At 38.1% G+C, this 17662-nt stretch overlaps 1 protein-coding gene across 14 annotated transcripts in view; it reads right to left on the bottom strand.

Moving 5' to 3' along the window:
• msi2b (musashi RNA-binding protein 2b) overlaps positions 1-17662 on the bottom strand; it is a 281199-nt gene that overhangs the window by 197306 nt on the left and 66231 nt on the right. For all 14 annotated transcript variants that reach the window (XR_010906732.1, XR_010906733.1, XR_010906734.1 and 11 more), the window contains exon 6: positions 3014-3106. Coding sequence is in view for 8 of the 14 variants with exons in the window: in XM_067450482.1 (XP_067306583.1) it covers positions 3014-3106 (93 nt within the window). In the remaining 6 variants the exon portion in view is untranslated. The remainder of the gene's footprint in view (positions 1-3013; positions 3107-17662) is intronic.

Below are 17662 nucleotides of genomic sequence, written 5' to 3'. Positions count from 1 at the left end.
TAGGTTTAGGGGCAGTGTAAGGGGATAGAAAGTACGGTTTGTACAGTATAAAAACCATTACGCCTATGGAATGTCCCCACAATTCACAAAAACAAACATGTGTGTGTGTGCTTGTTTGTGTGTGTGTGTGTGTATGTAATTACATATACATACAATATATATATACACATATATATATATATATATATATATATATATATATATATATATATATATATATATATATACACATATACATATATATATATATATATACATATACATATACATACAATATATATATATATATATATATATATATATATATATATATATATATATATATATATATATATATATATATATATATATATATATATATACACACACACACCTCAACATCTTCCATTTCAGGGACAAAACTTAAAAATATAAATATATATATATATATTAGATTAATAATTTAATAATATTTAAGTATTACTTTTTTAATTTTATATTGTATTTTTTTATTTAATATTTTTAAGTTTTTACATGCTTCCAATGATAAACTATATCTGGACCGCAGGAGGTTAAAGTTTTGCCCCTAAAATGGCAGAAGTTGGCTCTCACCCAGGCCGATATGGGAACCAGGACAGAGGAGGAAGAAAGGCCTGATTGTGGCAGAGCACTGGCTTGGAAACAACTCTCAGGCCTAATGAAACTAAATCCTGCCCATAACAGCAGAGCGAACACTAAAGTGAGAAAGAGAGAGAGGGGGGTGAGGGAGTTTGGTAATGAAGTAAACAGGAGTTGTTTTAACTTAGCAGAATAAGTGTACTTTGTTTGGAGATCTACTCCAAGCCGATTACAATAAACCTATGACTAAGCATAAGCCATCCTATGTAATTAGGGCACATGAAGGTTTATGAAGGGAGCGAGGCGGCCTTTTACATTCTCATCGTGACGAATGTGCAAAATATCTTGGAGAGATTTAAAATCAAACCATGCCAAGTCTGTTGTCTTAACACATAAAATGTTTCAGAGGAAACAACTGAAATTATTTAGCCCTGCCTTCCTCTGAAAGTAAAAAGAAGGCATTAGCACGACTGTATGCTAATGAAAAGTGGATCTAACTCAAAGAGCCTTTGTGGAAAGGCTTTTAAAATCTTAATTCTGCAGTGTTGTGCAATAAATGCCCCTTAGCGCCACTTAAATGTGTGTGTGCACGAGTGTGTAAGCTGTCATAGCACAGCAAAAGCGCTCAGGAAGAACACAGCTTCTAAGGAGACAGATCCTGTGACCCTGCTGCCCCATGCCACCTGCTCTCCTCCCAGGATCCTCATTCTCTCACTACCTACTGCTCGCCAGGAGACACTGTTAATTGGCCTACACACACGCCCCTACGCACACACACAAACCTCCGGGTATCAGCTCAACTGACACCACAGTGTGGCAAAATCTCCAGGTGGGCGGACTTGCAGAGTCATCAAGAGTTTGCAGCAAATGAGCATCCAACCTTCTAACAACTCACTCTGAAGGCTTATTTCGCCTTTACTCTCAAGTTTGTATCTAACGGACGGTCAATTCATATTTTTCTTGTCTTCAGAGACAGACACTTCATTAGACTGTGCATTTGCTTCGCAACTTATAAACAACTAGACACTGAGCGCTGAGGTCTTTAGCATTATTGGATCACGCTGCCCATTCAAAATAACGATCTACAGCTTTACGGAAGGACGCAGACAAGTATGCCACAATAAACCAGGCTGTGGTAAGACTAATATAGTCTTGTGACCTAAGAAGCTACAAATCCTCCGCTGTTCCTTTAATCACAATGATTTAGCGGTTGTCTACTGCCAGCGCTGGCGCTGCTGAAAACACCCCCAGGGCAAGACATACAGCGCAGGGCAAGTAAAACATCTGCATAATTGAGCCCTTCAATCAAGTCAAGTGTGTGTTAGGTCCACTCAGACACAGCTGATTACAAACAAATGGAGCTAGGTATTTATACAGAGCCAGAAATAGAGAGAAACAGCATACTTACTCAAAGTCATAACATCCAGCAAATAGAAAAGTTCACCTTTTCCAAATGTTTATTTTAATGATTTCGTAAAACCTCAATCTTTCACTCAGACTATTCTCAGTTTACACATTAAAATTTAAAAAATGACTCTTATGAGCAAGTTATTTTTTGTGATTTAAAACTAACTTGATACCCCAAAAAAATTATTTATTTGTTTCTTTTAAGTGAATCAAAACCACACTGCATGAAGTGTAGCTTGATTTCCTAAACAAATGACTCTAATGATTCAGTCCTTTAGAGATTCAAAACATACAGTGCAAAATTGTAGCTTCATTCCTTAAATGGCTGACTAGGTCCTTTGTAGTGCATAAGAAACAAAGTGCAATGTACATTGTAGACAGTGTAGATTGATTCCCAAAACAAATTAATTGGTTCTTTTAAAATCAAAAAGAAGTTACTGGTTTGAATCAGTCTGAAACACTTCCCTGCATACGCATAATTAGAAGAGGGAAATGTTATGTTCATATATAAGAATATGTTAGCAAAATGGGCATTATAACTAAATCAAATCCAACTGATTAAAATGGAATTAAACCAAATAGAATCAAAAGCTTGTGAATCAGAATCGAATTGGGAAATCTGTATCAATACCCGATCCTAAAGTCAATACCAAAAACCACATTTGGTTGAGTAAATGTTCAGACCAACTCAGCAATGTTTAATGCAAACTTTTCAGATAAGTCAATCTACTGGTGGCTTGCTATTGTAGTTGTCCTTGCACATTATTATGGCATAGGGAAAGTATTTTAACATGGGAAAGATTATACAGCAGCAAAAGGTCTTGGCTACTTTAGCCAGTGTTGACAGAGACCAGGAGAACACTGGTCTTTCATCTCCAAATGGCCACATCTCAAACGGCCTGTTTAAAATTCTTCACATGAAAGAGATTGTTGAGGGACAGCATTTCTCATCATACACAAACATGTCTTCTTAAATTAGCCAAAGGGAAAAAGAAGAATGAGATCTTACCTTGCCAAACTGTTCAAAATACTGCTTCACATCTTCAACTACTGTGTTCGCTGATAATCCGCCTACAAATATTTTCTTTGTTCTTGTGACCATCTGGAAGAGAAGAGAAGACGACAAGAGATTAGGCCCATGTGAAAGCACTTCAGAGGACTTCAAACACACAGGAGACAGAGGAAGCTCAGAACTGGAAAAGAGGGAATTGGGAGATGACCGGTTGTGGGTTTTGTGTCTCACAGGGAGATTGAAGAGGAGGTACTGTGTGATTTCGTTGAGTTGTGAGAGTGTGCTTGGGGACCGGGTAACACCTTGCTTGCAATGCCCGACGCTGCTCGCTATACCTGTCTGTTCTCCCAGCATTTCAGACTTGACACTTTTTGGTTTCACACTAACAAACACCTGAGCTGTAAATGGTGTTTTTCTTGTGTTGCGAAGACCCAACACGCAATCCCCCAGTCCATTTAGGAAAACTGGAACAGGAAAGTTACAGAGGACAGTTCTCAGGAAAACCACGTAGAGCGAGCTGCTCGAATAGACCTTCAAAGACACTCTAATTGAGTTACAAACAAAAGGTGTCAGAAAGTTGGAAGTCTCTGAGCTAGACAGGATCTCAAACCGGTGAGAACAGACAGTAGTAGAGGTCGCATTCGTGCAACAAGGCCCATTTTTCAAAACACAATTAACTCTCCCTGCTGGAGAGATATATGGAGCGCAGAGACCCGACTTCTCTTCATGCAGCAACGTTAATTGTGCTGAGAGCTGGTGCACTGAGATCAAATAGCCCACCTATCATATAGGGCAATGATAACGGCTAACAAGAGAACTCCTCAGGCAATGTTAAGCCCTTTTTGAAGTTAACAAAGAGAAGAAAGTTGTCAAATTCCCGCTTATGTTAGACCCATGTGGATTTCTAATAAACGTGTGCTTATTGTCAGAGCTGTGATGCAGCAGTGATCCCAATGTGCTCATGTGGGAGACAGATTCAAATCTGACCTACGTTGTGTGACAATTATTGTGGGCATGGTTGGGAACTACTCTTGAGTAAATCAAGAATGGAACAAAATTTAAATAAATGTAAATAAATTACAATAAATGTGTGCAATAAACATACATTTTATCTAGAAGTGGAAAACCTCAACTGATGGATGGATGGATGGATGGATGGATGGATGGATGGATGGATGGATGGATGGATGGATGGATGGATGGATGGATGGATGGATGGATGGATGGATGGATGGATGGATGGATATACAAAGTTATAAAAAGAGGGATGGATTGGGTGCAGAAGGATATAAAGAAAGAGATGGATAAATGCATACAAATATATACTGAGAGAGGGATGGATGGATACATACAAATATATACAGGTGGGTGGGTGGATGGATGGATGGAGCGAGAGGGATGGATGCGTACAGATAGAAGCACCTTAAGCCTGTATCACCTTGTTTTATAGATCAATGAACTCATTCCTACTCTCTCCCCATCATTTCCCGTCCCTTCTTATTCTTTCGGTCTATAAAAAAGGCGCACTTATTGACAATGAGAGAAAATAAGCTTCATTTGTGCATTCTAGTCAACCCCTGGTATTTCCCAGAACAGAGTAGACGGCTAAAGAATTAAGCAACCCTGAGCATTTATTTCTACTTCATTCACATCCATCATACACAATCTTGGCAACAGGCACACTCTCCCTCATCTCAGCTGGCTGTTTCCCAAACCTTCTCCAAAGCACTTTCGCTCTCATCTGCACCCCACCATGGTTAATCTGTCTGTCTTTTCCCCTGTCGTTTTGTGCAGGCCTGAGCCGCCCAACGTGTCAGTGGAGAGTTAAGTTTTTAGTGGCATCTTTATGTCCTCTGACAGCACCAGCTCCTGGCTGATGGGATTCCTCAGGCCCTGGAACAACGCAATTACTCTGTCCATTTCTCTCCATGGTGACAAGAGACAACAGCAGGCCTTTGCTCGGTCCGTGCAGCCACTCTCGCACACCTCTCTCGGGATTCGACGAGCAGATATGCCTCACAAACACGTTGTGTTGCTGACAACGCTAGCTCGGCTAACCCATTAGCATTCAAAGTGCCAGCTTGGATGCAATAATGACCAAGATGATGACAGGAAGCATGTCCGTTGGACTGTTTTGATTCTTTTGCAAAATAGAGTGGTTTTGTGACCCTGAAGGCCTGAAAGAAATGATCATTAAAAACAGACAACAGGCTACCAAACACACAATTTGATTAGCCTCCACTTAGATAAGAAAAGCAGATAGCTTGCCAGACAACCCTTTATTATACAGGACTTATCCTTCCTGAGCATCTCCGGTTTGTCCTTGTTTCTCTTTGCCATTTCTGCACGAAAACACAGTTCTGTTTATAAGACATCTGTGGGAATAATGTGCGAGTATTGAGGGAGAGGTACCGAAGTAACCTCAACGGGTGGTGACTAAGAGGTGTCGGGTACAAATAGCTACGGATCGTCCTGAATCATCCCGAATTGCGTGTTCCATTGAGAGGAACGGGCCCCCAACTTTGCTCGCCGCTGAGGGATTCGCAGCTTTAACATTCACACCTCCTTCCGCAGCCTCATTACCCGTGCAAATTTGAAATCATTCTTTGTCAGGCATTATGGGGGAGATTTTTACATAGTTGAAATGGGAAAAGAGGTTTCAAACAAATTAGAACGGTGGGGAAAAAAATCTTAATGAGGTGCAAGTATATTCTAAGGAAATGACAGAGTTGTGGCGAAGGGACAGAGAAATGTCTGGCGAAGTGATGACATATCGAGGAAACTTTTGCTATCGCAAGACCTTAAAAATTCAGCCGTGAAAATCTATGAATATGAAAAAGCACGTCTCGCAGAAGAGCTGAGATATAAGAATGCAGCGGCGCTAGGTGTGATAGAGTATAAGCAGTGTGTTTAGAGATACTGCGCGTATAAATTTATGCAGAGCAGCTGAGTTTGTTGCTCTTAGTCGTCTGCTGATGTTGCGGTTTCAGCCCCTGTCATCTTCCACCAGCATTACTTGATGCGACTCGGCATGCCTAGAGAACATTTCTTGCCTTCCTCTAGCGAGGGGGAATGTCAGCTGCCAGAATGTTTCTAGATGCAAGTCGTGCTGCAGGTTTCTACCAGTGCTGAAACAAGTGCAGGCGATCAGAGGTGATGACTACATGAAACTCCTTTAGATGTGTGCAGGCTAATGCGTAACAGCGCTCCGCTCACAGTATGATCAGAAATGTCGGAATGAGTATAGGGTTGGGTACTGATCACATTTAAACCGGTACTGGTCCCTGAAATTACCAGTCAATAGTAGGCTACTAGCTACTTAATTAATTGAAATCATAAAACAATCATTTTAATATATTTTTATTTCATTGTAATTTATATGAAAAGATTCGGTGTTGTGTATCTTCTGGGTATCAAATGAAGATATAAACATGTATTTAATTTATATTTTAATTTAATTAAAAAAAAAACTGTCAAACAAAGTGCTGCACAACTGAGCTTTATACTGTTCAAATTAAAACATGAAAAACAAGAAAAGGTTTGAAAGGTTGCCATGAAGACCTTTGAATTTCTGTGTGTTTATGATATGACGGTAGTTTTTCTCAAATAATACAGTAACATGCTCGTGAAGTGACTCTCAGAAAGGCTCATGAGATGAATAGTATGCATTTATGTCCTTATATGAGACGGCATAGACTTGTTATTGGTTTAATATTCACAGACACTAGTCTATATCACCAGATGCATTCTCAGGTACCGAAATTTGGCACCCATTGATTTAATGTGAATATATTACACATTAAATACCCAACCCTATCTACGAGAGACAGAAAAAAATATGGACAATTAACAGACCTATCAATTTAAAGGGGTCATGAATTGTGAAATGTAATTTTCCATACACACAAAAAAAGTCCTTGTTAGTCCAAAAAAAGCTTTTATTGAAATCAAGCTGTGAAAACATCTCTTTTCAGATTGTCAAATTGTTACGTCAGAGTGTGTCGAAAGACCACCTCTACAGAAGAAGATCAACGTCTGCATTGAAGCCTCATCCACCGATTCGCACATGCCATGTAGTGATAAATACAAGACAGACGCAAACACAGTAACACAACCATAGAGATGCCTCTAAAGATTACAAGACGTCTTGAAGTGCCAAGTTGTGGAAAAACAGTTTCTGCATTGCCATCCTTGTGATCCTAACATAAGTGTGGATGAACTTTATTTTTTAACGAAGTTCCAGAAAGACACTGATCGTTTGTTCGTTGCGTTTTACAGTGGATTCGTTTTTAAACAAGACACATTTGGAGGCTTTTCAAAGAGACTGCAAATACAGTCTGACTGTGATGTTGCAACATTTAAATGTGAGTATACATTTGATATCTGATACGGATCGTTTGATATGTACAGAGCATTTATACTGTAGCACCGCAGTCAAGCTGAATAGCTGTGATTTGCTGTCCTTCCATTCGAATCTGCATTTATGGGGTTAAGCCATTCGCAGTAATCCTGAATAAAGCTTCACTGAGAGAGATTTTCTGTTTTGTCATAAGACATTAAAACATGTTTCATTTTATTTAAAATACGACACTTCAAGTGACAACGTATACTTTTTCCCCCCCGAAAAGGATGAACTATGAATAGCCTATGAAAAAGACAGTGACCAACAATGGCACATTCATAATTCTGTTTACACAAAACACTGCAAGTCATATTTTGACAATTATAATTTGGAAGCCAAGTATATTTACCACAAACAAGACTTATAAAGCATATGTAATGGGCATAAATGTTTCACGTTGTTGACAAATGTTTTGTAATGAGATATTTTTCAACGTCGGAGGTTTTGTGTAATGCAGGGACACAGAACATTTTTTAAATGCAAAACTGTTACTCAATCATAGCAGTGGGCGTTTACTTGCAAGTCTTGAATGTGTTCAAAAGAGACGGTCAAAAACAGGATAGAAAATAGACCATGGCCCTTTAACACAATTTAGTGATAATTATAACAAAAAATGTAAATAAGAAATTCGGGAAGGGTCGGGAAGGGTCGGGAAGGGTCGGGAAGGGTCGGAAAGGAAAGGAAAGGAAAGGAAAGGAAAGGAAAGGAAAGGAAAGGAAAGGAAAGGAAAGGAAAGGAAAGGAAAGGAAAGGAAAGGAAAGGAAAGGAAAGGAAAGGAAAGGAAAGGAAAGGAAAGGAAAGGAAAGGAAAGGAAAGGAAAGGAAAGGAAAGGAAAGGAAAGGAAAGGAAAGGAAAGGAAAGGAAAGGAAAGGAAAGGAAAGGAAAGGAAAAGTTGTTTTTTGATATATTTTGCATATACGTTTTTAATCACATTAAAATAAAATAAATAAGGCTTACAGAATATGTAATAATAAAAAATGTATATCTTGCCATGGAAAGTCAACTTAAATATTTTTTAAGTTAAATTTAGCGTGAAAAAAAAAAAGTAATTTTCAAGGACAATGAGAAGCAGAATTTGCTGATACTTAAAAGACCAAGACTATCAGGAAGGCTTCAATTTGGACTCAAAATCAGACAGACGCAATTTTATGTCCTGCACAAAGAGTGGAATTGGGAGGCAAATTAGAGTTTTTCTAATGTTGTATAATACATAGTAAAGAGGAAGATGTTTTCCTTCCAGAAGAAGTCTCTCGCTCTCCGCTGAAGATGAGAGGGAGAATGCAGGAGGTAGTATTGACAGCAAAGTTCACCATTTATCTGCGGCGAAATAAAATGGATCGAGACGTATCCTGCAGCCTAAATTGGAGGAATGTGATAGGAGTGACAATTTAATATTGCATCTACTCTCCTTTGGGCACAAATGGATCTAATTAAGATCTTTCATTAGATGCGCCGCAGCCAAACCCTCCCTGAAAACATGGATCCTTATCAGAGCGCAGGACAATCGCAGGGATACAGACATACCGAATCAAGTTATATTCAGACAGAGGACGGGGGACGCGCGGGAGAGGGCTGTTTGACAGATGACTTGACGGAGGGGGGTACGTGGAGTTCAACAAAGAACAGACAGAGGAACGGGGGATAGATGATCAAGCTCCTCTCAAAACACCTGTAGCGTTTCCTGCGGAGAGCTCCCCTTTCCAGGATTCTCCTCTCCTCAACCGAGCGGTCTGCGGACAGGCTTTTTATTTGTTTACTCAGGGTCTCTGATGAACGGAGTAGTGGCCTCTTGCTGTTGATTGCGGTTGACTAACATTGGTCCTCACTCACAATAAGCCGATAAGCCTCAGCCAAACGATGCTCTTGTGTTATGACGAGGAGTCTTCTTTTAATCAGTCCTCTTTGCCTAGCTGGATGTCCCCTGATTAGAGTGAGATAATGAGACCCCCCTCCTCATCCTCCTTCTCCTCCTTCCCAGGCATCTTCATCATCTCAAATCACACATTCATCACTGATTGCCGTCTCCTTGTCCTTCCACCGAATCACACACTCTAGGCGAACCAGCTCGCAGGATGCGAAACCGGTCAAAAACAGGGACAACTAGGCGGGTCGCATTAAATGTGAGGCGTCGACACTTTGTTGACTGACAGAATCCAGTGCACTTGCCACATTCTATTCTGCAGCATCTAAATTTAGGCCGCCAAGCTCCAATTTGTACACAATTTTGCAGTGTGGAATTTTAATGTCGACATTCAAATGTACTGGGCCAAACAGCTCCTGCCTCCGCGCCTGCAACCCTGATTGACAGGCGAGGCAGCGGCTTGACCAAGGGCTGAGAATAACTGATTAGTAACGTCGGCAAAAACTGTGGCTGAAAACTGTGCCCCCTCCCCCCTTCCCAACCCAAAACCCATCAGACAAGATTTATTTGATGCAGTTTCAAACACTCTTATGTGCATCAAGGGCATAAATACGATTTATCTACTATATATTTCTATATATCACTCAAAAATGCATAAACGACACGAGAATCACTAATACTGCTGCGGGTTTGACATTTGAACAAACCTCACCTTGGCAAAAAAAAAAAATATATATATATTGTTTATATGATTTCATGTCATTGCAAAACTGTGACTTTCTTTCTTCTGTGGAACACAGAAGATGATATTTTAAGAGGGAGAAAGAGAGAAAAAACAAATACAATTGGTTTTCAATGTTCTTTTGTGCTCAGTGCTTTTCACAGCTTGCCCTGCACAGATTGAACATTATATCTCAAATCACTAGGTATGCAAAGTTATTAAAAATGTCAGCCAATACCAAGAAGCAGGTTATTATTTTCATGTCATAGCCAATAACTAATAAATAGCAGACATTAAAATGTTACTATTATGTCTAAATAAAATTTAAAAAAAAAATCATTTTAAAATGCTATAAGTGAATTTAGACATCCATTGTTCATACTGCGCATTATAATGTTGTAATATTCATATTTAAATTTGTTAAAGACTTCAAATAAAAATGTAATTCAATTATTATTTTTTTTTTTTTAATGACAGTGTTAGATAACGACAGGTAATATAAAGGGAGAAAATAGCACGCACTGTTAAATATCAGATATCTACCAGTAAATAAAAAAAGTTTTATAAAGTGCATATATATGCATCCTACAAATCATGTTAAATGCTGATTTGCTGCACAACTGCAGAGATCATAGTACACACTGTATATAACCTTCTAAAATAAGTGTTTTTCCATTGTATTCTAGTATAATAAATAATAAAAAATATTTTAAAAAACGTTGACAAAGACACCATTAGCTACAGAGTCTACTCTAGCAGAAGAGATTAAATAACATAAGATATATTTGAATAGCGAAATCATTTCATTATGAGAGTACAAAGAAAGTGCAGACAGGGACGAAGTCAAGTTCGGTAAAACTGGTCCAATCCGATCTCTAGTGTATATTTATAGAGCCCTAATTGATAACCACAATGCCATTACACTGAGTAGATGAGTGGGGTAAAGATGCTTACTGCAAATGGCAGGTGACAGCCCAAAGCGGGGGTTCCTTCAAGCTTACAGCAAGCAGCCTCCACACTGACAGCAGGTTGGCTGCCAAACACCGAGCCGAGCGGCCTTTTGCTGACCCCCAAGGGCACGTAAATGAGTCTCTGGCTCTCTCAATGGAAGATCCCTCCCAAGCCACTTAGTGGAGCCCAAGGCAGTTCAAGCACATGCATCAAACAAGGGCTGAATGGGATTAAGACCAGCAGGTTAGTGACTCGTCATTCTGTTGGGGCAATTTTAGGACCGGCAGGCCACAATTATAATAATTAATATTTATGGTAGCCTAATCAATTAGCTTAAGATTAATATACCACTGCAATTTTTATAAAACTATACGAAGCACGCTCTGTAAACCTGAAGACTAAGAGGGGAAAAAATTCACACAAGACAGTTCAAGCCAATCCAAACCCTGAGGCTGTAAAGGTTGTGCTGACTCTGTAAGAAGTGGCATGAAAAATCAAGAGATATCTTTGAGTACCTTGGTGAAATCCTCCTATTCTAAACTGCTGAGCTGACACACTACAGAGCTCTTTATATTTGAATTTCATAACACTGTAGGGGAAAGGGGAAACTACTGCCCCTTATGATTGCTTTAAGCATTCATTAAATTCAATATTGATTTTAGCATCAAAATTGGTCAATTCACAGGGTCTTTCACTGCAATTTTGGAGCACTTGAGTGTGTCAAATGATGTACTGTAGCTTTAAGAGTGACCAGTAGGAGCACTCTAAATCCTCAGCCACTGATGTCACAATGCTGCAAAATACTCGGGTCATCTGACTGCAGCCTTGCCAAAGCTGGCTCATGTGAACTGTGGCAATGCTGGGGACCAGGTCAGAAGCACATAATGCTTTCATTATTTATATTAATCAATATCTATACTATCCATCTAATGGAGATCAAGACCTGTAAAAGCATGCTGCACCACTCCCAACATAAAACCCTTTAATCCATACAAATATCAAAAGGTAATTCCGGGTCACTCACCAATGTGCCCATATTGAAAGAAATTAATTTAAAAGGTGTTTTATCCGTGCAAAAATAAAAATAAAAATGTTTCACCGACTCTAACTGTGGTTGCCAAAGTGCTGCTATACACTACCGTTCAAAAGTTAAGGGTCGTTATGATTTTTGAAAAATGTTTTTGAAAAAAAAGTCTCTTACTTACCAACTAAGAATGCATTTGTTTAATGGTAACATTGTGAAATGCACATATATATATATATATATATATATATATATATATATATATATATATATATATATATATATATATATATATTACATTTTTAAATTTTAAATTTTTTATTTTCAACATCATTACTCCAGTCTTTAAACACATGATCCTTCAGATCAATCATTCTGATATGCTGATTTGGTGCTCAAAAAATATTTCTTAATATCAATGCTGAAAATTCCATTACTTTTTTGTGAAAACTGAATTTTTTCTCCCAGGAATGTTTGATAAATAGAAAATTCAAAAGAACATTTATTTGAAATATAAATCTTTTGTTTAGATTATAAATGACTATCCTTTTGAGCAATTGAATGCATCCCTGCTTGAAAAGTATATACTTATATACTATAAGTATTTTTTTTTCGTAGTGACATCAAATATGAACGGTAGTGTATACTGAAATCATATTCCTAAAAGGCCTCTATTTTGCAAGCCAGTATATAAATCTTGTATATAAAGCTTGTGTACTGTCTTTTACCCAACAATGGCAAAATAAACATTTATTTTTTGGTGCTATCCTCTGAGTAATATCAAACTGCACTAACGCCAATATTCCTCAAATGACAAACTGTAGCAGTACCCCCTCCATGGCTTTATCTTAATGATCTGATGTGCTTTACACTCAAACCCAGAGTCGATAGATTATTGTACAGTTATGAAGATAGATCGCGGCCGCTCATAGTTCCTTATAGGACCCAGGAGATGGCTAGGCTGATACACCTCCTGGTCTCCGTTCAAACGAACTCGCGCTGAATATCAATGAGCTTTCAGCCTTGATAAACAGTCTGCAGAATGGAAAAATATTTTCACATTAAGGATGGAGGGGTGAAAGAAGAAATGAGAGGAAAAAATTGAGCGCTTGCCCCTCAAAGCGATTCTGAAAAATTAATATGCTAATTATGTGCTTGCTTGGGGCGAAATCTTCGAAACTTTAGCAAGGGAGTTATAAGCACTTAACAAATTACTTACACTATTACGCTGGAAGCTGTATACATTTTTAAAGCGACTGTACGTTTTCCTTTCCTTTCAGTTTTTACAATAGATCTGGATTTTTTTTCCCTAGACATTTTCTCCCAAGCTGCCATTTAGGAGTATAAACGATATCAGACTTTTATGTCCTTCTCTGAAATATTAAGAATAACGCAAGCTGAGGAATTTATCAGCCCGCCACATCGTTTGGAGGCAGGCCTTCAGCAATCCTTTCTACTTCTGAAATGTCTGAACTCATAGTGAAATAATCTCCACAAGGCAAGGCAGAGCTTCACATCAGTTTAATCTGTTCAGGAGAAAGAGAAGAGTTAACAAACACCATCAGCATCCATCCTGCGGGCCTAAAGTGAACTTTCAATTCACAGAAGCCACTTCCCACTTCTATGTGCTTTCTGGCATGCTGAACGCGATTGTGTTTGCATTTGCTTTGCGTGTGTGTGTGTTCAGGCATCTTGTCAAAGATGTCTGCGCAAATGCAGACCAAACAACTACAGGACTATCTGAAGTCAGGATCGACTTCAATGTTTTCCAGCACTTTGATGTGGGAAATCCCATTTATGACCTTTACTATCCAGATCACCTGTGATTTTTGTTTAGAAGAACTTAAAGTGACAGTACACCGAAAAATAAAAAGTCTGTCTTCATTCACCCTCAAATCCTTGCAAACCCGTGTTACTTTTTGTGCTTACATTGAACACAATGGAGATATATAAACGCAAGTCATTATTTGCAGAAAACGTTCACTGCTCTAAAGTGTGTGTGTTTTTGTGACATATGAGGACACAAATTTGTATAATGACATGGGTATGACATGTATTACAAGTAGAGGGGGAAATATGAGGACATTGGCCATGTCCCCACTTTTCAAAATGCTTATAAATCATGATGCAGAATGTTTCCTGTGATGGGTAAGGGGATAGAAATTACAGTTTGTGCATTATAAAAACCATTACGCCTATGGAATGTTCCCATATGTCACAAAAACAAACGTGTGTGTGTGCGTGTGTGTGTGCGTGTGTAAATATATACACATACATACACAGAACTCAAAAGGAATAACAGAGCGACTGTGTAAAACGATTGCCTATCAGCGTCATCGAAGGTGATGGTTTTCGAGACGTTGTGGACACATTATGGACATTCATGAGTACTTTTTCAAATTCTCTAGGTTTTCCATAATTTGCACAGGAAAATAGCACATATAATAAGACAACCTATTTTCTCACACGGATGCACAGAATATGAAATAGGCTCACGTGCTTCCGTTGCTAGAGTGAGCATCTGAAATGGCGCTGATGACATGACTTGTATAATACATGACTTGTATTAGTCATTATATTTGATTATTAAACAAGTAATTTAATTAAATGATCAATTACATCGACTCATTTTACAATACTAGCCTTTTAAAAACCCTTCTCATTCATTTGGTGATGAACATGGTGTATTGAGCAGCATTTGCAGTAAATGCATATTAGGGCTGTCAACGAATATTCTAAATTTAAATATATATTCGAATAGTTTTAAAAAAACTAATTTCGAAGGTGAAACTTTATAGAGGCGTGGCTGTATGCTTTGCTCATGTGCGCGCTCGCGTGCCTGAGGGTTCAGGAGCAGGTCACAGGAGTCGCAGTGTCAGGCACAGCGTCAATGCTGAAAGCAGAAAGTGCATAGCTCAACTCGACCGCAGCAGAGAAAGTGATTTTAACCCTCCGAAATCTAAAGCCATGTCTGGAAGTACTTTGGATTTTGGTCTGTAGGAGGTAAAATTGTTGAGCCACTAAAGTTGTATGTAAGATACAGTCAGCATATTACGATGCCTCATTTTATTTAACGTTAAACAGAAACATTACTAAAGTGAAGGCTACTGTACTGACTGAATAGATATTGCATGAATAAAGGATAAATGCACTGGTTTGATTATTTACTGTTTCATGTCAAGGAAAAGTTCCATGTTTAGCACAGCACAGCTCGCTCGGAGTGTTCAATATGCTGTAAAACTTAAATTAATATTAATAATATTTGTTTCAATCACTGATGAAGCCTACTATATTTGGGACAAGAGCTTAAATTGCTTGCACAAAACTCTTGATCAGCAGCACTCAAAGTTTGTTCATTTAAACCGTTATGAGCAGAGAGCGTGAGCTGAGGGCGAGAGAGAGAGAGAGAGAGAGAGAGGGAGAGAGAGAGAGAGAGAGAGAGAGAGAGAGAGAGAGGGAGAGAGAGAGAGAGACTTGAGACTTGCCATTAGTTGATTTACTTGTTTTTGTGTAAGTAATACATTGTTAAATATGTTTAAACTTAAATAGACTACCTAGATAGATCAAGCCTGCAGTCTCCCTCTAATTTATTGAAGCTTTCGCGCCTCGATCGCCCCCTGGTGACCGGTCCCAGTATAGCCACCCCTCTGTGTTTTCTAATGGACGCGAGACAAACTAAACAATAAAATTACACTTCAAATATTTTTTCCCCAAAGTTAGTTTATGTCATTGAAGGCAGTTATCTTCACGATGATTTCATTTCAAGTGTTCGTTTTTAAAATAAGTTTAGTTTTAGTTAGTTATCTGACGCTTTAAAAACGGGGGGGGTGGGGGGTGGGGGGGGAATCGTGACGTCATGATTGACAGCTGAGACTGACGGCTTCTCTGAGTGAAGTTGTCACTGAGGCACTAACGGACTTTTTTTCTGAATTTTTGGGAGCAGATTGGTGCTTTAGCTTTAATTTCTACATTTCCATAACTGTTTATTTCACACCAACATAATTAATTGTTCTGCATCTGCGAGAGTGTGGGCGGGCTTTTGATATCGCAGCTGTACTTCCTGCTCTACTTCCTGCGCTCTACTGCGCAACTCCGGTCCCGAAATCGCTACTGGGCAGACTCGGTCCAAAGATGTCAGCGCCGTGCACCCTCGCCTGAAAGCTTTAAATATGGCAAGCAGAAACGGATGATGTTGAGTCGTCCGGATTTTTTTTACAGTCTATGAGATAGATACATAGTAAATGTTTGCATCTCTGATGAATGTCCTGTTTTAGTTTAAATGCAGTTTTCAATAAATTCCCTACTCTCTATTTTTTGTCTCTTGCTCCTGTTTCTTCTTTTGGCATTTTGAAGCAGCACTTACAACCCGGTTATGATCCACCAGTGCGAAATGTGTAAAACTTGCAATGAATCCCCTGGGGTCTTAAGATTTTGTTCAGGAGTGTATATTAAAACCTACTGTGATGCACGGATCTAATATAAATGTTACACATCAGATGTTTTTTAGACAGTTTTCCAGATGTTCACTTAATACATAACAGATAATGTTTGCGTGAATACTCGCCTAGACAGATATTTTGAAAAACTGTAAATGTGTGTATCAGGAATATGCGATCGCTTTGGATATTTCAATCAGCGTGAGTAAGATCATTTTGTTCATATCAATGAGTTTAAAAATCCCATTTAATTGGTTCACTTCCGACTCATGTCATCAAGTTCTCGCTTTGAATATTCACAAAGTTGGAATGCTACGCTTTAAAACGATACCAAACTTGTGCGGAATCGTTACATACACACAAATGTATACATATATTTACACACATACATATACATATATACATATATACATATATATATATATATATATATATATATATATATATATATATATGTATATATGTATATATATATATATATATATATATATATATATATATATATATATATATATATATATATATATATATATATATACACATATATATATATATATATACATATATACATATATACATATATATATATATATATATATATATATATATACATACATATATACATATATACATATACACATACATATTTACATATATATATATACATATATATATATATATATATATATATATATATATATATATATATATATATATATATATATATATATATATATATATATTGTGTGTGTAAGAAATGTGTATGAAAACAATTATAATCACGAGCACATACACCCAGAGATACAATTGGTTTCAAAGAAAACAATCTTGTTCCCCAATAAACGAGTAAATTGCACATAAAGTGTCTGTTTGGCTGGTTCTGGGTAATTAGGGCCCAGCTGGCCAGCGGAAGTCGTGGACTGACACAAAGCAAAGGTGCTGGAAAGGCCAGATATGGCTCAGACAGCATCCAGCATCCAGACATCAAGTCCTGTTTTCCCTCTCCACGAAAGTCTCTTGAATGGCATACTGAACAAAGTTCAAAGAGCCTAATTGTGGCTCAAATAACAACCTCTGGGGCTTCTTCTGAGGCATGGAACGTGATCAAGCTCTGGCTAGGAACAGACATACTGAATAGATATGTTTTTACTCCTTATTTCAAGATGACGACATCTTACGAGAAGATCATCCAAATGGGGATCTGACATGAGGGTATTCTTATGCGTCATCGTGGAGACACGACCAATGAGT

The sequence above is a fragment of the Pseudorasbora parva genome, chromosome 8, assembly GCF_024679245.1.
Source record: "Pseudorasbora parva isolate DD20220531a chromosome 8, ASM2467924v1, whole genome shotgun sequence".
Classification (NCBI taxonomy): Eukaryota; Metazoa; Chordata; class Actinopteri; order Cypriniformes; family Gobionidae; genus Pseudorasbora; species Pseudorasbora parva.
The sequence above is the reverse complement of the archived record's forward strand: the minus strand, read 5'-3'. Positions and strand labels throughout refer to the sequence as shown.